The sequence below is a fragment of the Aureobasidium melanogenum genome (assembly GCF_000721775.1).
Source record: "Aureobasidium melanogenum CBS 110374 unplaced genomic scaffold scaffold_14, whole genome shotgun sequence".
NCBI lineage: Eukaryota > Fungi > Ascomycota > Dothideomycetes > Dothideales > Saccotheciaceae > Aureobasidium > Aureobasidium melanogenum.
Genome location: NW_024470066.1, coordinates 140,747 through 164,579, shown reverse-complemented (window position 1 = coordinate 164,579; position 23,833 = coordinate 140,747). Strand labels below are relative to the sequence as shown.

The following is a 23,833-nucleotide window of genomic DNA, read 5'->3' as shown; positions in this document are numbered from 1 at the left end:
CATGCTGGTCGGTTTCAATACGAGGGTCTAAGGATTGATGCCGCCATCCCGCGTTGAATGGACGCCGCACCTTTCTCCAGCCGAACTTGCGCTCGACAGCTTGCTCACGGGACGCCTGATAAACGTTCGTCTCATGCAAGCCAAAATTCTTTTGGTGTGGTTTGCTCTCCCCAGCAACAACAAGTGCGCTTCTCTCGTTGAACTATGAAACTTGATCGGAGAAAAGGCGAAACGCATGATGGTCCACGCCATGGTTGGACAGCTTGTTGAAGCAACGCGGTGTCTGAGCGGACGAAGTGGTACGAAGTCCGAAGAGCCCTGCAGCTATCGTATGCCAGGAACAAAGTTGCCGTGGTTCTTCTGTACGACTCACGAACCTTCTGGCAGATCACCAAATCGATTCATACGCAAGCTTGACTACCCAAAAGTATAATCACCAAGACCAAGGATCCATCGAGAAAAGTCTCCAGCTCGCGCAGTAGAGGCATCCACTTCTCGTATATCAAGTGTCCGGAAACCACATCCCAACAATCCACAAACGGTCCAGCATAAGAGAGCAAACACGCGTTCATCCGGAGTATGCGGAGTCCCGCCCAATACCATTTAGCCTGCAGTCTACTGCAACGTCTACACATGCATCCTCGGGAGCTTACATATACGTCGAGCCTATTCTGCATGTCAAGGAAACACCATGCAGGGTTATCAACTGAGAGACATGGTTCATAATGTCGCTTCTTCCGATTGTTCTAGCCGGGACGCCTTTCAGCTCATGTACATCGCCTCTCTGCACCTCACGTCCACGAAGCAGAAGCCGAGCCTTCCTGGCATGGGCATGTCGATACGTCCCTGCATCTTGCTTATCACGGCAGAAGCTGTACCATAAGATGACACGACATTGTGATACCATGCTTACACCTGAAACATGCAGATCTATGCTCTTCTTTTTGGTTCACTGTTCATGTTCTACCATCTCTCATAGGTTTCTAGACCAGGTACGTATAACCATTAAGCTTCATGCAGACCACGCCCGAAGGCTGCATTGCGCCAGCCACTAAGCAGTGAAGGTTGCCGATAAGCGTTGAGATTCTTATTCTTACTCCATGTGCCAGTTGACACAGTACATACTCATGCGTAAGCACGGTTTGAGTCGAGATGCTTGTACAAGTGACAAGACGTACCAGCAATCGAGTTGGAAGACTATCAGTCACTAGACATGTAACTTGACAGACTCTTTCTCATCCTTGTGCTGATACACCTAGGTAGGTGTTCATAATTTGTAACAGCATCTGGTAACACTGCTCGAGAAAGTTTGAAAAGAGAAAGCCCAGAACATCGTCACAATGCCGAGACTGGCAAGTAAGAGGAGAATGTCGGATACGCGGATCTTTGAGTAAAGAGATCTCTGAGTTCTGCAACCCGCGAAAGGAAGCCTATTATGACTGCTCCAGAGAGCTACGCGACGGTCTTGACAAGGCCATGGATGGTGCTGAAGCGAAGAAGCAGGCCTTCGAGAGGGATTCACGATCAAAGATTCGAGCTAGACACAGAGCAAATGTAATCAACTTCACAAGAATGTGGAACGCGGTCTAAGAAGCAATGAGTAATTCAGTGGTCTCTCACGCGAGATGCAATTGTTTATAGTAAGTTCAACAATCCACTGTGCATTCATTCAGGGACCTTCACCCATTATAAGGTTGACTTCCAATCACGGTAAGTCATGTGGATTGCTGGTTCTTTCTTTGCAACGCATCGTGTTCTTCCTTTACAGAGCCTTGATAATCAGCTACTGCACAAAAGCCTAGTCGTACTTTCCCTGATGATGGTGTCTAGTGTTGTTGACCTCGTTCTCGCTCGCGCTCTTGCCACGCGAACAGCTGTCTTGATCAGATCGAGGATGCATGATGTGATCCAAGAGGCTAACAAATCCTTCTAATTGCTCATGTTGTCTTGACATATGATTCTCTCATCGGAATCAGAGCTCTTTCCTCAAATTCACGAGGTCCACTTAGAGGAAAGTGCCATCTACCAATCTCCTGAAAAGCTGTAACACGATCACTGAACGGAAAAGAGAGACTCTTACATTAACATCAAATCACATGGCTGTGCATGTGCGTTGCATGGCTCGGTCGAGAATCTCCCGTCCACCACAGTTTTGTGCTGTTTTTGCTCTGCTCATGAGACTAGCAGTGCGAGTGTTGGTATTGATGTTACTAGAGAATAGCTTGAGTTTGAAGCACAAAAGTTCTGCTTTTGTAAGCGCCAAAAAATTGAATCTCTCCTGAAGCTATCCTAGTTCTTCGCTTTTTCTTCTGATCTAATCCTCCCCATATACTAAACTCTGTGACTTCCATCGTACTCCGCCTATAGTAGCTATAAGAAGGCACATACGTGCTTGGAGAAGAGACCTGTTCATCATGAGCCCATATCTTGTCACTTCTCAGTGGACGCTTTCCTGTTTCATCATAGTATTGTGCATTTTCGTAGCTTCACGTGTTATGTCTTTTAGTACATGGGAAGATTGTATATCTAGAGAAATGAAGAGGTTGAGAGGTACGTTTGGACCAATCTACTCGGGCGATGTGACTGAGACAAATGCATAGACGTGTGATGATCAGATCTAAGGAGAAGTTTGTGATTGACGGTGTGCTAAAGTAAAGGAAGGAACAAGCGTCCAGACATCATTCATGTATATGTTCGCTCTACTATATCTCATGTGCAAGTTCTGGTCATCTCAGTCAATGATCGAGTTCCTCTTGACCGCAGAGCTACTCTGAGGAGCATGCTCCAGAGTACCCTTCCTCATTGCCTCCAATGTAGCCTCGAAATCCCTTCTTACGCCCAGCACCTCCTGAATGTGTCTCAGTGCCAGCCTTTCTTCTGCAAACCTCGCCAATGTGCTTGCAGTATGGATGGCATTAGAAATCTCTCTGCCATTCAATCTCTCAGCGCTCAACAGCTCCGCCGCACCATCTACATCAACTTCTTCCCCAGCACTGCTCAAAAGCACCTGACTCTGTCTCTCCAAACTCTGTTTCCAGATCTGGCGACGCGAGTCTTGAGAAGGTTCATGATAGCCCAACGCCAAATGTACTCTCGACTTCATCGCAGCATCAAAGACATGTATCCGATTAGTAGTCAAGAACACAATTCCCGAAAAGTATTCCAAATGGCGTAGGAATACAGCAACGAGTGCATTCCTATTAGCTGCATCATGGGAATCATCGCCACGGGCTTCTAAGAATACATCTGCTTCGTCGAGCAACACGATGGCTTTCCAAGTTGTGGCGAGACGCAAGACGCGGGTGAGTTCGTGTTCGAAGAACCAAGGTGAGTCGTGTTTGTTCAGTTCGGAGATGGAGGCGCGGATAAGTGCTTTTTGGGTTGTTTCAGCGGCGCATTCGGCAGTCAAGGTTTTGCCAGAGCCAGGAGGGCCGTGGAGTAGACACACGAGACCTTTTCCTTTTTGCTGGTCTTCGTCGCGTGCATCGGTGGGGAAAGTGTGGGAAGTAACTAGTGCACGAATGAGATTAAGTTGGCTTTGAGGAAGGATGAGTTCGTCAAAGGCATTGGGCCTCCAGTTTACTTCTGCGAGGTTAGTGACGTAGAAGCGACACCAGTCTTTGCGGCTGCAGGAGAAGCCGATGACATAGGGAGGACAGAGAGCAGTATCTAGTGACTCGAATGAACGTTTGCTGATAATACCGCTGGGGTGGTCTTGCTCGAAGGTCTTGCGGTCAATGATGACCCGTCCAGTTTCGGTGAAGGGCATCCACAGCTGAGGCCAATCGTTCTCATCAGGGTGGAAGAAGGTAAAAGGCGGCAATTTCAGATACTGAGCAGCACCATCATACTGTCGAACCATGATACCAGTAATAGATAAGAAGAGTTGACCTCGTTCACGCAGACGACGCTCCAGATCCGCATCATCTGGAGCGCAGGCTCTAGGATAGACCTTAAGAGCCAAGATCTTGGACGGATGATCCGACCCAAAATCTTCTTTCTGGTATATGCGAAACAGTTTCTTGCTCACGCCGTGATTCTCGCCATCGTAGTCCGAGTATGAGCATTGGATCTCGCAATACTTGCCTCGTTTTTCGTTTTTTTCGTAGGCAGTCTTGTCTACTTTGAGAAGCCAGGGGTGAGACTTGATGTACGTGACGACAGTATCTCCAGGGCGGAAAAGAATGCCTAGTCTGGCGAACTCGACGAGGCCGCTACGAACTTGTGCCTGATAGCTCTTTCTTGCAGCACCCATGTCGAACTCCATGAACTTGAGCAGCAATGCGAGATGGGACCGGGCAGTATCGTCTTCCATGTCGGAGGTGTAGCTATGTAGATCGTCCCAGTGGTGGAACAACATCTCCGAGGGAACAGGAATCGACACAGGCGACGAGAAGTCCGAAGGGATAGTCGGGTGTGACTTGACGACATCTCTGAATGCTTTCAAGATGTAAGGAGAATTCACTTCGAGCGTTGTTTTCTCGAGATTTTGCTTCTTGTCGATCTTTCGGGTCACGACCAGTGCGAAATGCTCTGTAGAAGGCTCGATGTGACCAAAGCCTTCAACCGAAGTCTTCTCTTCCGTGCCATCTTCCTTTTGGAGTAGATGCCATGTTTTGACTTCACACTTGACGTGAGAAGAAGAGGTATCGACGAGCTCTGCGGTGTTGGACTGTTTCTCTGCCATGATTGAAGAAACGAAATTGTATGAATGACAAGAGTGTTTATGGTAGTGCTAGCGACTTGATATAAATACTGCAAGCAGCCGGGCCGACTAGACATTGCTGCCTTGCGATGCGGTCATCTTGGAACACGGCATGTGACCTCGCCAGGCTGATCTGCGTCCTCTTTGGTTGGATAATGGGGTGGCTTGCAGGATGCGCTGTCTTGTATACGAGTTCTAAAACCGTTAAGCTTTCCAATTGTGAAGCTTTGATCAAGCGATATACATACCCGTGGTTAAGAAATTATGTGTCACCGAAGCCGACCGCTTACTCTCACTAGCCGTACTTCTTGGATTGTAAAGATTGTACATTCTATAGCTCACCTGTCATGCTTTGCTGCTGCGGGAGACTCTTCGGTGGAGAAATTTTGACACGTAAAGAAGATGGCAAAAGGGACAAAAGAAAATGTGTGCTCCGATTTTAAATGCTCAAGAAAAAAGTGAAGGTAGGAAACGTAAACTGTACATTAACCTCTGTCGGGTTATCAAAGGTAATCGCCAGCGACCATGTCCATGGCCACGACCCATATCGAGTACATGCAAATTGTGTTCAGCAGCTGAGTGATTGCTCATAGTGCGTGCTTGTCATGGCTGCAAGGACCAGTATAGCCTGGATGTATGTAGGAGGGTATCTTCATGAATGAACCGTTTATCGGTAGGGGGCGTCAGCTCTGGCAACAGCAGCCAGTTCGGGCTCCCACTTGTCACCGCTAGACAAGAGTCAGTTGGTGTTTTTAGTCAAAGGTTGAAGGAGACTCACTTCATCAAAAGCTTCTCCTTGTTGTAAAGCAGCTCCTCACGGGCTATGATACAGTTAGTGAATAACTCTTGGTAGTTGTTCGTCAGAGAAACATACTCTCAGTAGCGTATTCGGCGTTTGGTGACTCGACAATGGCGTCAACGGGGCAGGACTCCTGGCAGAAACCGCAGTAGATGCACTTTGTCATGTCGATATCGTAGCGAGTAGTTCTTCTGCTTCCGTCCTCACGCTCCTCGGCCTCGATGGTAATGGCCTGGGCGGGGCAAATGGCCTCGCACAGCTTGCAAGCAATACATCTCTCTTCACCGGTAGGGTAGCGGCGGAGGGCGTGCTCGCCACGGAAACGGGGACTGATGGGACCCTTCTCGAAGGGGTAGTAGATGGTGTAACTTTGTTGATGTTAAAGGCTGAACAGGTATGTGTGTTGGTGGCGGGTCGACTCACGGAGGTCTAAAGAACTGCTCGAGTACGACGTACATGCCGCGCATCATCTCGGTAAGCAGGAAGTAGTTGCCGAGTCTGTCGGCGGTGCTCTCCTTCTGTTGGTCCCATCGTGCAGGAGCGGGCATGCGGTAGCCCTGGGCAGGGGCGCCGGAGCCAGAGGCGAGACGGGCGGTCGATGTCGAGAAGAGCGAGGTGGAGGCGGGTGTGAAGAGACGGGGTGAGGCGACGAGAGGGCGAGCCGAGTTGCGCAGGACTGCTGCGGCCATGGTCCTTGTGTTTGCCATGATAGCGCTGTGAGTAGGCAGGGAGAGGAGAGGCGAAGGTGTATTCGGTGGTAGTGGCGTCCTTGAGCAGTTACAAGCAAGCAGCAGGACGCGGGTACTCTAGGTCAGCGTAAGTGTTTTGTCGACCAATCACAGCTTGATTACCCCGGCCTTCACGATTGGAAGGCGCGCTCATTGCCAAGCTTCTTTCGTTCCGCCGCAGCTTCGGTGACGAACGATTTCCAACATCGACGGCCTAGCTACTGCCACTCGTCCATTCAACCCGATCAATACCACTTCGCCCTTCACAATGTTCCGCTTCGCCGTCGCCAGATCCGCCAGATGCCTCGCCCAGGCTGCTCCTAGAGTCCAGGCCCCCATCACCCGCCGTGTCGCTCCTTCATCCTTCTTGCCTTCGACCACTGCCGCTCCTTCGACCTTTGTCTCGGCCGTCAGATGCTACTCGGCACACGCTGGTCTCTCAAAAGATGAGGTTCAGGGTCGCATCCTTGACCTTTTGAAGAACTTCGACAAGGTGCGCACTCCATTGACGCCTACATTTGCCGCGTCCATTACTAATTCTCTGCAACAGGTCTCGGACGCCTCCAAGGTATTATCAATTCGCTGCGCCATCACCTCCTGGACACCGACTTACATTCATCACAGCTCTCTGCTCAGTCACACTTCACCAACGACCTCGGTCTCGACTCCTTGGACACTGTCGAGGTCGTCATGGCCATCGAGGAGGTTCGTCACATGTCCAACACCACACAACGAGTCCGTATGCTCACATCTGCCACAGGAGTTCAGCATTGAGATCCCCGACAAGGAGGCCGATGCCATTCACAGCGGTATGCTGCGTCCAGAACCCACATTATTCGGAACTGCTGCTGACTCGATCGATAGTGAACCAAGCTGTTGAGTACATCCTCAGCCAGCCTGATGGTAAGTCTTCTTGTGCAGACAGTTTATTGACACATCTCTGACTTGTACATAGCCCACTAGATGCGCCACTAAAAAGTGCATGGAATGGAATGTTTTTAAGAGATCCGAACTGCTATACATATGCCACTGTAGAGGTGTTTAGCGATTAGGTCCTGCGCCCTTGTACTATGAAATTTTCTTTGGTCACCAGCAGCTGGAAATTGAAGGCAATGACGCGAAATGAAGTGAAATTGATATAGCTGTGTCACGGTGATAAGTTGACAGCGCCAAGATTCCTCAAAGTTGTTTAAGGGAGGCAGGCGGCGCGTTAGGTGGGGAAGGTTGATCCTCCAAACATGCGACAACAATTGGCCTGATCAATTCATCTTGCGCCGCCTGTTCATCTCATTTTGTATTCGACTCTGTCGGCTGTCTTGACGTCCTAGGGCTGCCACGCGCCGCCGACTTAGCTGTTCCAACTTCATCGCTCCCTGCCGCGTCCCCCTCCATACAGCTGAACTCAACGGCCACGAAGCACCCCCCGGCGTCTTGCGAATCTCCAAACACACGACATCACTACACAATCCCAATATGGCTTCCAGCTCAGGCTTAACAAGAAGAAGAGGTGGTGCTGGTCCTGCTGCTGGTCTTGAGAGCGAGGATGGAAGTCGTGTCAGCTCTCCTGCCCCTACCAACAAGCGCAACGACGAGAACAGAGCCGGAGGTCTTGAGACATCATACGAAAGCGGTGCAAATGGACACAAGATTGCTTTCGACCCTCGCGATATCAGCGAAAGTGCCGAGAGACTCAAGCAACCCAAGTTGACACTAATGGAGGAGATTCTGCTTATGGGTCTCAAGGATAAGCAGGTAGCTTTGCGCCCTCTGGCTTACCAAATCTTGGACTGCTTCTAATGTATATCTACACAGGGCTACCTCTCTTTCTGGAACGACAACATCTCGTATGCTCTCAGAGGCTGTATCGTCATCGAATTGGCTTTCCGTGGACGAATCAGCATGCAAAAGGATTCCAACAGAAGACGCTTCCCCCTGGCCGATAGAGTGATTGAGGTCATTGACGACACGCTTACCGGCGAGGTTCTGCTTGACGAGGCACTCAAGATGATGAAGAGCAGCGAGAAGATGAGCGTGAGCTCGTGGATAGACCTGATGAGTGGTATTACTTCTCCTGGCTCAACAAACACACTAGAAGATCACACAGCTAACACATACGCAAGGCGAGACATGGAACCTCATGAAGATCGGCTACCAACTCAAGCAAGTCCGAGAACGCTTGGCAAAGGGACTGGTCGACAAGGGCATTCTGCGTACCGAGAAGCGCAACTTCCTGTTGTTCGACATGGCAACTCATCCCGTGGCTGATGGCGGTGCAAAGGATGAGATTCGTCGTCGTGTCCGTAACGTTCTGACCAACCGTACTGTCGTCCTACCACCCACGGAATACCTGCCCGAAGAGATGGAATTCAGATATCTGCGAACCATCGCCATGGTTTGCGGAGCATACGCTGCCAACGTGCTGGAGAACGCATTGACAACACTGCAACACGAGGCACGCGAGAGAGCATTTGCACAGGTGGACGAGCTGCTGGCCGAGTACTCACAATACCCCTTTGCACGAAGGACAGGAGGACCGGGAAGTATTGGAGCCAACCTGGGACAAGTGGTTATGGACGAGGTCAACAATGCAAAGGACAAGGAGTTGCAACTTGAGGTATGTTTCTTGACAAAGAGTCACAGCAGGAAGATATGCTGACTTGATACAGGTGGTGGCTGCTTGCTTGAGTGTGTTTACGAGATTGGACTCCCTACTTTAGAGGACTGTTGTTTGGACGATTGAGGACAATAAAGGGATACCAAGGGGCAGCAAAATGATTACATTCTGACGAGGCGTTTTATTGTAGCAGCAGGAGTTGAAGAAAATGCAAGCGACAAGCATCATGTTCATGAATCAAGAATGAAGACTCAATGGATACTTCGGCTCATCTGCGTGAATCAGAATAAGCGACAAGTACGAATACGTGATGGAACGGTTGATGGCAATAAGGTAGGTAATGGCAGTTGGTCGGCGGCCCGTGCACGCGACTTGTCTTGAGACTGGAGAGAGACGCGCCGGACGAGCTGTCCATTGGGAATGTGCATGATTGATCTAAATAGCCATTGATTAATCACCAATCATCGGCGCGCAAGACTCGTCGACCATCTCAGCGCTGACAGGGCGTGAAACAAAGGCCTTGTACTGCCATCGGAGCCGCACACCGCTTGGTTCAGGCACCGTCCTTTCCCGCTCGGCCAGACCAACTGCCCTTAGGAGGGGCATGTTCGACCAAGGTATGTCATTTCTAACTCTGTTCCTTTTCTTCTCTTGTTGCCTCCCTCCATCTCTCCTCAACTGCTGTCGAGTTTGACGCGCCATCACTCTGTCATGGCCTCCCCTCTCCCTCACCACCTCCACTCGACGCGACCACCCACGCGCCTGCTAAGCCTTAACTCAGTCACTTCGCGATAAACACTCCTTGAATCATGCAATCGCCCTCGACCAATCCTGCTGCCTCACCCTTCCCAAACAGCGGCCAACCCTTCAATCTCGCCCAGCCCCCGCCAGGTCGGAGAAGTGCCGCTCCCCCCACCAACGCCTCGACCGATCCTCCTCCAAATCCTCCCTCGGACGCTGGCGATGCCATTCGTGACGGAAAGCAGCGCGCCAAAGACATCATGGCCGCATCAGGTATCGACGTGACCTCGTCACCTTCACAGTCCTCCAACGGAGTCGCCATGTCTAGGAAACGTTCGCGCTCCGGCTCGCGCATTCCCGCGCGTCCTCAATCCCCAAACAACCCTCCACGCCAGGAGGTTCTCCTCGAGCGCTACATTCAACGCGACTCGCTATACGCTGCTGCCATGAATGATCAGGCCGAGAAATCGCGCAAGCTTCTGAGGCTCAAGGAACAGGAGAAGGAATGGTATCTCCATGAGGGAAGACAACAACGACAACAACATCCTGGAGCTGTCTTTGGATATGGGTATGCTGGTTATGGCAATGGCCGAACCGACGACAGAACACGGCTGGAGTATCCAGCCACGCGTCGTAGAGCTGGCAACAGGAGAACGCGCGAATTGCGCGTTGCCAGGAAAGACGCAGGACAGCAAGCAGAATACCTGGAGGAGCTCGTACCCGTGCGACTTGATCTTGAGCTCGAGAAGTTGAGACTGCGCGACACATTCACCTGGAATCTCAATGATCGCCTGGTCTCTCCCCAGCTCTTCGCTGAGAACCTTATCGAAGACCTGAAGATGCCTATGGAACAGAGCCAAATGCTTGCTCGTCAAGTCCACCAAGAACTGCTCGATCAGTTGAACAATTACTATCCCCACGTTTATCCAGCTGGCCAAGCTGCGGAACCCGAGACTCCATATAATGCGCACAAGAATGATGACATGCGCATTACTGTAAAGCTCAATATTACCATTGGACACATCACTCTGGTGGATCAATTCGAATGGGACATCAACAACCCTCTCAATTCGCCCGAGGAGTTTGCCAGACAAATGTCTTTGGATCTCTCGCTCTCTGGTGAATTCACAACAGCCATTGCGCACTCGATTCGCGAGCAATGCCAGCTCTACACCAAGAGCTTGTTCGTGACCAATTACGAATTTGATGGACGACCGATAGAGGACCCTGACATCCGTGAAAATATGCTTCCCTCACCTGTGCCCAATGTGTTCAGGCAGCAACAGAGTCAGAAGGACTGGACACCATACATGTACGAGCTTACTGAGACGGAATTGGAAAAGACTGAGTTGTCCATGCTACGTGAGCAGAGAGCACAGAAGCGTCAACTCAACAGACGTGGTGGCCCCGCTTTGCCAGATCTCAAAGAACGACAAAGGACCGTGCGGTCATTGGTTGTATCAACCGTCATTCCAGGCGCTGCAGAAACTTTGGAAGCCAGTGGCATCTTCAAGATCCGTCGTACTGCAACCGGTAGAGGTCGTAGACCTGGTGCTCGCTTGAATGATGGAAGTGATTCTGATGAGCTGGAAGAGGAGGAGTCCGGAGGCGAGTCACCTGCACCCACTCAGCTTCCAAGTGGCGGTACCGCGAGAACTAGAGGCATGAGAGGTGCCGCCAGTGCTGCACAAATTGCTATGCGTCAGACCTACGGCAGATCAGCCACCCCTGATGTTGCCATGCTCTCACAACCAGAATCGACCAGAGCGTCTCGACGTGTCCAAGAGACAACAGCTCGTGAAGACACAGCAGAGCCAACATCAATGATTGTTAAGCTTCGTCTGAACCCTGACAAGTTCAAGCAATTCCTGGCCAGGAAGAAGTTTGGCCGTAGTGCGGCACCTCCTCTATCGGGCTTCCCTACATCGTTCACCATGCCAGTTGCCAAACCTGCTGCTACACCAGCGAAGCAAGCAGGCCCTGCGACGCCGTCAATGCAGAACCGATCTCTACCAGCGGCTGCAGTCACTCCTGCTCGCCAAGCTCAACCCCAAGCACCAACACCAACGACCAAGCTCCCAGCACCTACACCGACCAAAATCACGAAGGATGTTGAGTATGATTCGCAAGGACGAGTCGAAGCCGCCACTACACCTTTGCCAGATAGTGCCACAGTAAGTGAACGCTTTTGAGATTTATGCTTCCTAGCATCATCTTTCCAGATCTGACGAGACTCTGCTTCAGCCCGACATACCAGACTGGCTGAAAGACGCACTTGCGGAAATGCACCGCATGTACCCAACCTCTCGCTTCTCAGGTCTCATGCGCTTCGCCGCCATCGATCCTGCTACCGACAAGCCCATTCCCATCGACCACGCTTCATTACCAGCCGGCTCACCTCCACCCGCCAACTACACCAACCGCGCCACTGGCGAAAAACAAGAAGTCAAATGGATGTGGCAACCCCGTATCCGCTGTGACGATTGCCCTGGCAAGCTTTATACTGCAATGAGGGAAGAGACGATTGCGAAATTCGAACTTCATATCAAGAACAGAAAGCACAAGGCCATGGTGGATGCGAGATTGGCTGCTAGTGGTGACGCTGGTGCGCAAGGCAGTGCGGGCAATTAGAACGTGCCGCCGCTGCTTCCACGGCCGGTGATGTGGCAATGGTTCAAACGACACATGGAAACACCATCTGGCTGGGGAAGGTCTTGATAGGAGTAATATTTTTCAAGACCAGCCGAATGCATTTTTCTTTTCATTGTTGTAATGTAATCCTCATCTTGCCGATTTTGTGTAAAAAATTCACCGCCTTGTGACTTGGAGGTAGTCGTCTGCTTGTCGCAGCGTTCTCTTTCTTCGTGCATAGTTCTCCTGTCATACTTCAACTTCTATACTACTTTTTGCTTCTAATCTCTACAACTCATCGTGACCCTTCCGCTTCTCCTTTCTCTCATTCTCCTCTTTCTGAGCCCTTGCATCCGCCTCCTGCATCTCCGCCTGAATACCCGCACCACTCGCATCACCTCCAGCAATAGGACTTTTACCTTCTCCAACTTTTCTTTGTGCCAATGCCGCAATCTCATCATCGTAGATTGTCCATTCGGGAACTTGCCGTCTGGCTCTTTCGAGTTTAGGTTCTTTGGTTTGGGGATTGTTGCAGAGGTCGATAGTGCGTGCGACTCCAAGAGTTTCGCCACTACACCAGGTCTCGCACCACAGCCATTCTTGGGGAAGACTGTGGATAGGAAGCACATGTTGCATGTGATTTGGCAGATCCTGATCCAAGTTTGAAAGACTGTTAGGGTCGGCGGATAACTGATGGTATTGTTGGCGCAAGCGGTCTCCAGCAGCCATTTGGCGGAAGCGAACCAAGTCGACGACGTAAAGGGCAGAGATATGGTAAGGTAGTCCTCTAAGGAAGTTTTTCCAATACCCTTGTTTCCAGAATCTGAAACCTTCCATTTCAGTGCGCGAGTCGCACATGGGTGTGAATCCATAAGGCTTGCCTTGTAAATCATAAGTAACGAGTTCATACATATCCGTCCTGACGATCTGATCTGCGTCGACGAAGATGACCTTGTCCAAGTCTAGAGGAAACAGCACGTCCAAGAATAAAATCTTGTACCCCCAGATCTCGCGTTGTTTTTCTTTTTGCGAACGCAGCCAGTGTGGCCATTTGTAGGTTACCATTTCATAGCGGAAGTTGTATTCTTCGGCCATAATAGGCAAAAAGGCTTTGAAAGAGGGGGACAGGAATTGTTCGATGAACCAGAATTTTACAGTGTGTGAGGTGTGTTTTGTGACGGAGAGCATCATGATGTTGAGCATACGTTCGTAGAGATGGCCAGAGGCGACTGAAAAGATGTTGATGTCGGCGTGAGGTAGAGTGGAAATGTCTGTGGTAGAGCCAGTTGATCCTGAAAGCAGGCCAGAGCCAAACTTTTGGGCTTTGGAGAGGACTTCGCTAGACTTTACGCCACCGAGACCAACTTTGGCGAGAAGTTTGTCGGCCTTGTCGGTAATGTGGTCTGTTGTCGTCTTTGCACTTTCCAGAACATCTTCATCCTCCATACCAGGTCTGCGAGACAGACGGGGAAAGATGGTAGCACCTCGGAAGCTGGTAAGAGCAATCTCAGTCGTCTCGTCGCCCGTCTGAGGACTGTACCCTAGAGTCCCAGCACTATCGATTTTGAAGATTTCCTCGCTTCTTCCCTTTTGTAAAGTAAGGTTGTAGAAGCCCGGATTGGCCTTGAACTGGAAGTATCCCAGATTTGCCATGATGATTGTATCAGCAAAGTGCTGGTCTTTGTTCGTACCAAGCACAAGCTGAGCTCCTCTGGGCGCAGTTCCGATGGTAACATCTCTAGAGTGACCTTCGATCAGGATACTCTCGAGCTCATAGGTCGCTTCGATATCTCTGCCTTGAGTCGAGCTCAATTTGATGTTGTCAAGATCATGAATACTGTCTTTGGGTGCAACAAGCCATGCAGGCGGCATGTCCATGGCCATTGTGAGAAGAGCGTCTGCTGGAAGACCTTCGAAGTGGGCCAGAGATCCTTCAAGAGAGCCTTGCTTGTCAAATCTTGGCTTGGACTCCAGCACATGTCTGTAAAATCGCTTGACAGGTAACTCGTCAAGTCTTTCCTTGGGATTGAGATATAGGCGCAGATGAACACCAGAGAGCTCAGAGAGGACCTTGAGAATGGGCACCCAGCGTTGAGCAACTTCAGATGCTGGGTCTATGGTGGCGACAACTTGGATGGTTGCAGACTCAGAATCTCCACGCTCGATGAGGGTGTGTGAACCAATCCAGCCATTGAAGATGTCTGCTCTGGCAGGAGGAGAAGCATCGAACATGCCCTCAGGGATGTCTGACTTCGATGATAGCGCAATCAGGTTTGATAGCTTTGAAAATGACAAAGCAGTATTGGCCTTGTCTAGAATCTTAACACCCTTCATAGCCTTTGCTGCTGGAATCAAGCGCTTCATGCGTTCGTAGGACAGTAACGTCACGAAGTCATCGCGGTCGAATCCTTCAAGTGATGACAAGGGCCCAACAACCCTACCTGCCACCAAGATACCTTGCTCGCCTCTTGCGAAGCCAACATCATTGAGGAACCTGTCAGCTGAGGACCAGAATGCCTGAGCTGCGACAACGTCTTCTTCAGAAACATCGACCTTCTTCTTCGACATCAGTGCTTCCAAAGCGTCCAAGGAGACGACAGGGCCCAATATCATAGTTTTGAACAGATCAACTGCGAAGCTCGAGGTTGACAATTCTTTGTCGGAGTTGTGGATGAGCAGAATCTCGACCTGATCATATTCTTCCTTGCGTAACACAATGAGGTCGGAAAGCATACTCTGACCAGCTTCCGAATCAAAGTCTGCAATGACCACAATATGAATTAATTCGCTTGAGATAGTATCCTTGCTGACTGGCAAGCCAGGAATCGACCCAATCCTCCCTTCAGACAGATCGGAGAGAGATGCCAGATTAACTTGTCGGATGCTGTTTTCATCTTCGGGGATAACCCACGGGTTGCGGCGAGCGGATGCGCGAGACAAGAAGATCTCAGGAACGTAACTTTCATCGTTGAGTTGGTCCTCAAACACTGCCTTCTGCACAGTACGTAAATCAGTGCTTACGCGCTGGCTCATCTCTTGGAGCCATTCGTCAGACATTGGCAGAGGGATGCCATTAACGAAGAAGGGCGGGTTGGGCCCAGATGCTCCTAGACGGACAAGATACTTACGTGCGGCTGCAGCACGTGCATCAAAATCATAACTCTTCAAGACCTCTTGCAGAGGCGCTGAAACACGATCCCTGCGAAGCTTGCGACCCTTGATAGCATTATCGAAGACTGACTGTACTGGACCAGAGAGTTTTCGGCCTTGGTTGGACGAGAGCTGGTGGCGTCAGCAAAGTTCAACAACGTTTAGCATGTATCACCAACCTTTTGAAGATATTCGAGAGCAACACCAAGACCATAGGTATCGAGCAAGTGATATACAACCTTGGCTTGCTCAGAGGATCCTGTAGAAGATGTCTTGGGCACAAGGCCAAATCGGATAGGCACTTTCCTCTTCACGAAACTTTGCAAACTTTCCACAACCATTTCCACGTCCTTGTAGTCAGCGAAGTCGATAGGCAGGATGAGGTTGTGGATCTCCTTCCGAACAGGAGGCAATTGTCCAGGGTATGTTCGTTGCAACAACTGTTCATTATTGTCAGTGAAATCTAATGTAGGCTTCGAGACTATGACTTACTGCTCTGACTTGATCTGGCCACTCAGCATAACGCTTATCGTGCTCGATGTCATTCATCCAGATGATGACTTTGCCACCTTCAAGCTCGTCTCTCCAATCATAACGCTGCGGTTCTTGGGTCGAAGCAGCTTCTGAGATTGAGGAATGTGATAGGAATTGTACGGCTTCCTTTCCAGTCAAGCCAAGCTCACCAGCACTGTTGATCAACTTACGCTCGCGACGCATATGCTCAAGCATGGCGTAAGCATCAAAATCGCGAGCCAGGATCTGAAGACCGTTCATCCAAATAATGTTGTATCCCGATGGCAGGAACACTTCACGATTGGCCAGATGCTCTTTTCTGAACTGCTCAGAGACTTCGTGGGCAGACATGGCTGCCGAGTGCTTGGGGAAGTCCTGGGTGAGTTTCAACAAGGTATCAAATGGATCCGCACTGTCCATGACAAAGCTAGATGCTCTCATATCCAGTCTCAGCAATTCCTTAGAGGACAACGGCTTGAGGTCTGCCACTTCCTCGTCTGTCAACTTAGCACTAGAGGCATCAATCTTTGTATCATCCGAGTCCTCGGCTTTGCGATCATCGATGACAATGTAATCGGTTCTTTTAAGGTCAAGAGCAATACCGTATCCACTGACAGCGAGTGGAGAGCCTGGTGTGCTGAGAGAAGGTTTATATCTCACTCTGTATGATGTCTTTCCGGCCCTGGCGGTCAAACTGACTGTCTTATGGAATTGGCGGAAAGAGGAGGACATAAGGTCTGCATAGAGGATAGCAGGTGTTTTGCTTTGCTTGTCACCCATGACGCGATCAAAGGGAAGGTTCAGAATACGTCTGTAGAACGTCAGTATTCTGACAAAGCTGCGAGCAAGATTTCAATGCATACTCTTGATCTACTGAATTGCCTGATGAACTTGATAGGTCGGGATCACAGTACTGTTGGCCATTGAAGTGTAACCAAGTTTCACAAGTTGTATCCAAACGACTCTTGAGTGTAGGCTCTACCGTAGTATTGTAGAATTGGTAGTGTGCCTCAATTCTGGGTGCAGCGGCATGTATAGACAAGGCGTATTCGAACGATGAGATATCTTCTGCTTTGGCGAGATGGCCTTCCTCTTGCAGCGTCTTTTTGAATAGGTTGTACAGATCTTGGTCGGTTGAAGCATGGTCGAAGTGACCTTCGGCGATTCGGTCGAGTAGTGGGAAGTAAGCGGTCGCATTCTCATCTGCAGCTGTCTCTCTACTCTATGTCAGCGCTGTGTCTATCTGGTTGCGAAGGTGTCTTACAATAGTTCTACTAGATAAGGAGCCGAATTGAACGAGGTTTTGAGTGCTACGTTGACCGAAGGCGCGGCATTCGTGCAGATAGCCTGCAATCCAAGGACCAAGGCAGTGTTTACTGCCAGGTGCTGGTATCGCACCATCCTTCTGAGTCGCAAAGCAAACTATGTGGGAAACTGCCGTTTGGTTGGAAAGCTTAGTGTTGAACACGTTAATAAGTCAGACAGTCAAATCCAGATGTCCCTAGAATTGGTACGCTCGTATATCGCTCCAACCCAGTTACAAGCAGTCAGGATGTCTAGTCTAACAAACACAGATTCTCCATCCGCTCATGAGCTGTAAAAGACATGCAAGACTACAGCCACATGTCATTCCTAGATGGTTGTTTGTCTTGTTTGCACATGGGGAAGCTCCTTCCGACTTCTGCGGCCGGTTAAAGATGCCTCCGTTCTACACGATGGTCGACCATCATGGTGCTCTTGAATCTTCGAAGCAACTGGTCATTGTGGTTAGCTCTCACTGCTTTAGTTACAGTCAAATTGCCGTAGTCGGATCCGGATACTGTAGAATCTATCATATTCATGAGATCATCCGCCTTGTCCAACTCAGCTAGATGCTAGTCGTGCCTGCCTAATTTTCGAGACTGCCTCGGTCACGGGGTCGCGCGCGTTCCAGACGCCACCCTCGAACACGTCTTCTAGGCACCCTGAGCCTCATTCTTTTGACAAAACCACGACGATTCTTCTGGTGACAGTAAGTGGCAATCAGACCAGATAACAACCATTCGTAATGTACGTCGCTCGTCTCGCATGCATCAATTGAATATTCCTGACAGTGCTCCACCAGGATCGCCGTCATCGAGAAGGAGAATGTCGCACCAACGCCACTGCCCACCCAGAAGCGTGCTCGCATGTATGGCGGCACCCCCATCACTGCCGACCGATTGATGAAGCCTTTCAAATGCCCTGGATCCGCAACACCCACAAGAGCCTCCGAGAAGCCAGCACGCAAGCGAAGAAAGGTCAACTACTCTGGTGCCGATGGCGAAGCAGATGATGCCGACAAGCCATACAGTAACGAAGACCGACTCGCCCTCGCTACTCGAGATGTCAATCGCTTTCCTGTGTTCAAGCCCAAGGACAAAGATCAGTCTATGCGTCAACGCTTCACGATACCATTTCTCAACAAGGATTCTGGAGCATACAATGCCTCTCGCCCCCCACCTCTTCTAGGACTGCGACAGGGTGCAGTCTTCGTTGCCAAGCCACTCCATGATCCTAGTGGAGAGTTTGCCATCGTTCTTTACGACCCTACTGTTGACGACAAGCCTGCGAAACAAATAGAAGAAGCATCCGAGGAAAAGCCAGAAGAGCCAAAGGAAAAGGTGGACGAACCGATCATGCACAAGAGCTTAGCAGATATCTTAGGATTGAAGAAGAAGGTTGTCGAGGAGCGTCCTCGAGTACCTGTTGTCATTGATCCCAGATTGGCGAAAGTGTTGCGCCCACATCAAATTGAGGGTGTCAAGGTATGTTTAACGAGCAGGTTATTCCGCCAGAAGCTGACTTCCGTTAAAAGTTCCTGTATCGTGCCACAACTGGACTTATAGACGAGAAGGCTCAAGGATGCATCATGGCAGATGAGATGGGTCTCGGCAAAACGTTACAATGTATCGCCCTGATGTGGACTCTTCTCAAGCAATCACCAGATGCCGGCAAATCGTCCATCAATAAGGCAATCATCGTTTGCCCTTCGAGTTTGGTTCGCAATTGGGCTAACGAATTGGTTAAATGGCTGGGCAAGGATGCCATCAACCCATTCGCTATCGACGGCAAGGCCACCAAGGAAGAGCTTATTCAGCAAATTCGCCAGTGGTCAATTGCGTCAGGTCGCGCCATCATTCGTCCTGTTATTATTGTGTCTTACGATACGCTCAGACTTTACGTTGACGAGTTCAAAGACACGCCAATCGGCCTTCTGCTCTGTGACGAAGGTCACAAGCTGAAAAACGCTGACAGTCAGACTTTCCAGGCTTTGGATAGTCTCAATGTGCAGAAGCGAGTCATTTTGTCTGGTACACCGATTCAGAACGATCTTTCGGAATACTTCTCGCTACTCAATTTTGCCAATCCCAACTACCTTGGTACAAGAATGGAGTTCCGCAAGAAGTTCGAGCTTCCTATCCTGCGTGGTCGCGATGCAGGTGGTTCCGATGCCGACCGTCAAAAGGGTGATGAGCGACTGAGTGAACTCTTGGCCCTGGTCAATAAATTCATCATCCGTCGCACCAACGATATCTTGAGCAAGTACTTGCCTGTCAAGTACGAGCATGTTGTCTTCTGCAACATGGCACCTTTCCAGAAGGATCTGTACAACCATTTCCTTCAGTCTCCTGACATCAAGAGTCTACTGAAGGGCAAAGGCAGTCAGCCTCTCAAGGCCATTGGCTTGCTCAAGAAACTCTGCAACCACCCTGATCTACTGAACCTTCCAGAAGATTTGCCTGGTTGTGAAAGCACGTTCCCTCCAGACTTCGTTCCAAAGGATGCTCGTGGCCGTGACAGAGATGTCAAGTCATGGTACTCAGGCAAGATGCAAGTGCTCGATCGCATGCTTGCTCGCATCAGACACGAGACAAATGACAAAATTGTCTTGATTTCGAACTATACACAGACTCTCGACATCTTCGAGAAGCTTTGTCGTGCCAGAAATTATGGCAGTCTTAGACTCGACGGTACCATGACTGTCAACAAGCGTGCCAAGCTGGTTGACAAATTCAACGACCCCGAAGGTAACGAATTCGTCTTCCTGTTGTCTTCAAAGGCAGGTGGATGTGGTCTCAACTTGATTGGCGCCAACCGTCTAGTGTTGTTCGACCCCGACTGGAACCCGGCAGCAGATCAACAGGCGCTTGCGCGTGTCTGGCGTGACGGCCAGAAAAAGGACTGCTTTGTATACCGCTTCATCGCAACCGGAACGATCGAGGAGAAGATCTTCCAGAGACAATCACACAAGCAGTCATTGTCATCTTGTGTGGTGGATTCAGCAGAAGATGTTGAACGTCATTTCTCGCTGGAAAGCCTCCGTGAGCTTTTCCAGTATCGTCCCGATACTGCAAGTGATACGCACGACACGTTCAAGTGTAAGCGTTGCAAGGAGGGTAAGCAATTCATCAAAGCACCCGCAATGCTCTATGGTGATACCAGCACATGGAACCACTTCAACAACGATGGTGAGGCGGGAGCGATGGGCAGAATCCAAGATTTGCTGCTCAGACAGGAGTGTTCGGAGGACATAGTCAGTGCTGTGTTCCAGTACATCAGCCATTAGTTGGTGGAATGCTTTCCGAGAGATATGGGATTATGGCTTGACATGTTAATGATTGTGCATGGTGCATTGAGCGTGGCTGGGTTAGCATTTGAGGAACTACAAGAAGTACAATACAGAAATCATGATTATCGCTATTTATTGTTATCGTGTGATCACTCGTTGTGCCTGTTGAGCAAGTGCCTGCATGCAGCAAGTTGAAGCGGGAGCAAGCGTGGGGAGTCGGGAAGGATCAGACCGAGGAAGGAGCTGGGGAAGACAGGGTGCCAAGACGCGAGATAGTGCAATTATTTCTTAACATCAAATTAATTCTTCTCATCGTCGCAGTCCGGGTCAGGAATTCAACACGCTGCCGTCGAATCACAGAGTCTTTACTCGAGTTTGCCTAAACAAGTTGATCGAGGTACTTCTTGCGCAACCCTCCTTCACTGATCGTGGCGCGCCCTGGTCAACTAACGACGCGTCGCAGTAATCACACCCACACCTACCATGGAGTCACCACAGGCCGACACAGCCGTTGTCCAAACGCCAGGCACATCTAAGAGCAAAGCTGGCAAGCTCAAGACTTACGCAAAAGGTCGCGTCAGCTCGGCCTCCAAGCCAATGAGAAGCAGCGCGCGCATTCGCGCAGCGTCTGAGGAAATTGGAGAGCAGCAGACTCCTGCACGACCCAACATTCCGCAAACCATTGACGAAACCCCCGTCCAGGCAAAGGCTGCCAGGTCGACCCGCAAGCGCAAGGCCGACGCTGCTGCGCCTGCTGTCGAAGAAGCCATGGCAAACGACGCCGCCGAGGAGTCTACTCAGAAACCTGCCAAACCGCGCAAGGGTCGCTCGAAGAAGCAGTCTATCCAGCCCGAAGAGACACAGGAAGTCGAGGTGCCCGAGACACAGGAGTCTAGTGAGGAAGCAGCCGCTGAGAACCCTGAGGATCACCCAGTCGAGCCCGAACAACAGCAGGAAGATGTGGTAGAAGAGGAGGCTGATGCTGGTGCTTTGGACGCAGAGCCCGAGGAACCCGAGGAGCCCATGGACAACACCGAAAACGACCTCAGCCAATTCGAGGTTCCACCAGACTCGGACAACGAAGAGCAACCGCAATCCTCTTTAGCAAAACCTAAGACGAAACGCAAGCGTCAGTCGACTGAGAATGGTTCGCCCGCACAAGCCGTCAAACGCGTCAAGCGATCTTCAATGCCTCGATCATCGGTTGGCGACTACCCTGAACAAGGTCCTTTCACGCCTGTCGAATGCGACCTGATCGAGACTCACATGTTGACTTTCTGTCGCGACCACGAACTGTCGCGCGATCAACTCGTTGGCTTGATTCAGTCATCGTCACGCGAAATGAGCAAAGTCTACGTCGATCTTGCCACTGATGTTCTGCCTCATCGCAACCGTCGCGCCGTGCAGCGCTACTGCCGCCGTCATTACAACAACTTCCAACGTGGACGCTGGACCGAAGAGCAAGATGAGCTGCTGCGTACCGGCTACGCTGAGACCCCCAACAAATGGGTCAAGATCGGTGAACGTGTGGGCCGCATGCCAGAGGACTGCCGTGACCGCTGGCGCAACCACGTCTCGCTCGACCAACGCCACACCGATGTCTGGACTCAGGACGAAGAACAGCGCCTGGCTCAGGCCGTCGACGAATGTCTCAAGGCCGTCCAAGCAACCATGGACACCACACTCAGCCGCGAGATCGAAGACGATTACATTGCCTGGAACGTGGTTGTGCAAAAGATGAACGGCTCACGCAACCGTCTCCAATGCAGCATGAAATGGCGCAAAATCAAGGCTCGCGTGATCCGCGAGGAGGCCGCTCAGCGCGAACGCGAAGAAGCCATTGCACGTGGAGAAATCGTTAGGGACGAGGAAGAACTCTACGACGACGGTATGACTTCGCCTCACACAACCACTCGCTGGAAGGCCGAAGCCCAACGCCGCTTTGACGAAATGACCGTCGGCGATATGCTAGATGTAACCCGTGAAACCCTCTATGGCGCACAGATGGGCGCCTTCTCTAGCAAAAACACCTTCTGGGCTGTGGTAACGCGCTTGCACGGTGGTTCCCCTTGGTCCACCGCCGACCGCAAAGTCGTCTACAGAAAACTCCGCGAAAGCGTTGGCGATACCCAAGATTTCAAGCTCAACCTCGAGAACCAGGTCCATTGGCTGGAGACTAGTTTCGATCCTGCAGCACTTGCCGTGCGCACAGCACCCAGACATCGCGCTTCACACGGCGGCAGAAGAAGCACGGGTACTTTCCGTAGCGAGGAGAAGGTGCAGGAGTCCGATGAAGAGGGAGATTTGACTATGCCTTCCATTGGTGTTGAGCAGCAGATTGATGATGAACTGGCTGATGCTGTTGCTCATGCTGGCGACAATGATGCCACAATGGGTGCAGAAGACGTAGAAGCAAACGGCAATGGTAATGGATATGCTGATCCAGAAGGCGAGATTGGAGAAGAGCAGGAGCCTGAAGTTCCTGAGTCTGAGCATGAGGAGGCGGATTATAACTGATTCGAATTTCTATCAAACAGGGGGAACGTGGTGGAAAAATTGTTGTCAAGGATCTCTTGACAAGAGGGAAAGAGCAGAAAGATATCATTCAGGGCTTTCCAAATAAGAAAAGCGGGCGTACTGTGTTTTACGGGCGGTATAGGTTTTCTTTGCTGTACCTATGCCCTGTTTGTCGACTCGCTGCTGTCGCTTTGATATCCAAATTTATGCAATTGACATTCAACGTCATGCACTTTATACCGACCGTAGTCTCTTGTTTCTGTCGTTGGATTTTGTTGTTGCGAATCATGAAGATCCGTGAGCTTTGCTCTCCTCACCACTGTTCTCTCGAAATGCAGATCAACACTCCAGCATCAACCCCGTTTGAATCAGCCGAGACATTGCGGAAGTTGCAAGGATTGTTCCTTGAGAAGAGTACACGTCTGAAATTGTATAAAAGTGTTAAATCTGGTCGTGTATGACGAGACTGTTATTGACAGGGTGACACCCTTTACAGATTTGACTCGGTTGTTTGCAGCACAGTCGACATCACGAAAGCGATAGCCAACACCATCTACCAAACAAGACGATGCAAGTACGAATGAAGATTATCAGTTCTGAAAGTGCAGGACACACGCGAGAAGCAGACAAAGACGACGTAGAAGATGTAGTAGAAATATGTCATTCATTAGGTATGTCTGATCCCAAAAGACAACAAAACTCCTTCGCTGGTCATAAAGATAAAACAACAATGCTTTGCCAGAGCCCTAGCGCCGAGGGCTGGCTATCCCTTTTTGTTGAACGTGAATGATAAACAAATCTTATCGCTCCAAAAACGTCCCTGTATCCTGCTGTCATGCCACGA

At 50.4% G+C, this 23,833-nt stretch overlaps 8 protein-coding genes across 8 annotated transcripts; 5 read left to right on the top strand and 3 right to left on the bottom strand.

Moving 5' to 3' along the window:
- Window positions 1–2,731: 2,731 nt before the first annotated feature.
- On the bottom strand, window positions 2,732–4,687 carry M437DRAFT_85537 (P-loop containing nucleoside triphosphate hydrolase protein; the record flags this gene model as incomplete). Its single annotated transcript, XM_041028299.1, has 1 exon — window positions 2,732–4,687. The coding sequence occupies one exon, from the start codon at window positions 4,685–4,687 to the stop codon at window positions 2,732–2,734; it is 1,956 nt and encodes a 651-aa protein (XP_040878600.1).
- A 685-nt stretch (window positions 4,688–5,372) lies between these two features.
- M437DRAFT_76251 (NADH-ubiquinone oxidoreductase subunit) lies at window positions 5,373–6,211 on the bottom strand (the record flags this gene model as incomplete). Its single annotated transcript, XM_041026589.1, has 4 exons — window positions 5,373–5,433; window positions 5,484–5,526; window positions 5,580–5,872; window positions 5,928–6,211. The coding sequence occupies 4 exons, from the start codon at window positions 6,209–6,211 to the stop codon at window positions 5,373–5,375; spliced, it is 681 nt and encodes a 226-aa protein (XP_040878599.1).
- Window positions 6,212–6,500: 289 nt separating this feature from the next.
- M437DRAFT_67036 (acyl carrier protein) lies at window positions 6,501–7,195 on the top strand (the record flags this gene model as incomplete). Its single annotated transcript, XM_041024874.1, has 6 exons — window positions 6,501–6,725; window positions 6,783–6,800; window positions 6,857–6,937; window positions 6,993–7,041; window positions 7,097–7,135; window positions 7,188–7,195. The coding sequence occupies 6 exons, from the start codon at window positions 6,501–6,503 to the stop codon at window positions 7,193–7,195; spliced, it is 420 nt and encodes a 139-aa protein (XP_040878598.1).
- A 510-nt stretch (window positions 7,196–7,705) lies between these two features.
- Window positions 7,706–8,949, top strand: M437DRAFT_76249 (vacuolar protein sorting-associated protein 74; the record flags this gene model as incomplete). Its single annotated transcript, XM_041026588.1, has 4 exons — window positions 7,706–7,984; window positions 8,045–8,291; window positions 8,353–8,846; window positions 8,899–8,949. 4 exons carry the CDS (start codon window positions 7,706–7,708, stop codon window positions 8,947–8,949), a joined length of 1,071 nt encoding a protein of 356 aa, XP_040878597.1.
- Window positions 8,950–9,748: 799 nt separating this feature from the next.
- M437DRAFT_11519 (SNF5-domain-containing protein) lies at window positions 9,749–12,149 on the top strand (the record flags this gene model as incomplete). Its single annotated transcript, XM_041018616.1, has 2 exons — window positions 9,749–11,761; window positions 11,832–12,149. Coding segments are annotated over 2 exons (2,331 nt in total), but the record flags the coding sequence as incomplete, so codon positions are not given.
- Window positions 12,150–12,506: 357 nt separating this feature from the next.
- Window positions 12,507–17,282, bottom strand: M437DRAFT_51182 (UDP-glucose:glyco protein glucosyltransferas-like protein; the record flags this gene model as incomplete). The annotated part of the gene is made up of 5 exons (XM_041022143.1): window positions 12,507–15,500; window positions 15,548–15,808; window positions 15,861–16,692; window positions 16,745–17,098; window positions 17,146–17,282. 5 exons carry the CDS (start codon window positions 17,280–17,282, stop codon window positions 12,507–12,509), a joined length of 4,578 nt encoding a protein of 1,525 aa, XP_040878595.1.
- A 767-nt stretch (window positions 17,283–18,049) lies between these two features.
- On the top strand, window positions 18,050–20,469 carry M437DRAFT_51227 (DNA repair protein, SNF2 family; the record flags this gene model as incomplete). The annotated part of the gene is made up of 2 exons (XM_041022149.1): window positions 18,050–18,667; window positions 18,718–20,469. The coding sequence occupies 2 exons, from the start codon at window positions 18,050–18,052 to the stop codon at window positions 20,467–20,469; spliced, it is 2,370 nt and encodes a 789-aa protein (XP_040878594.1).
- Window positions 20,470–20,955: 486 nt separating this feature from the next.
- On the top strand, window positions 20,956–22,989 carry M437DRAFT_51627 (uncharacterized protein; the record flags this gene model as incomplete). Its single annotated transcript, XM_041022213.1, has 1 exon — window positions 20,956–22,989. One exon carries the CDS (start codon window positions 20,956–20,958, stop codon window positions 22,987–22,989), a length of 2,034 nt encoding a protein of 677 aa, XP_040878593.1.
- Window positions 22,990–23,833: the final 844 nt, after the last annotated feature.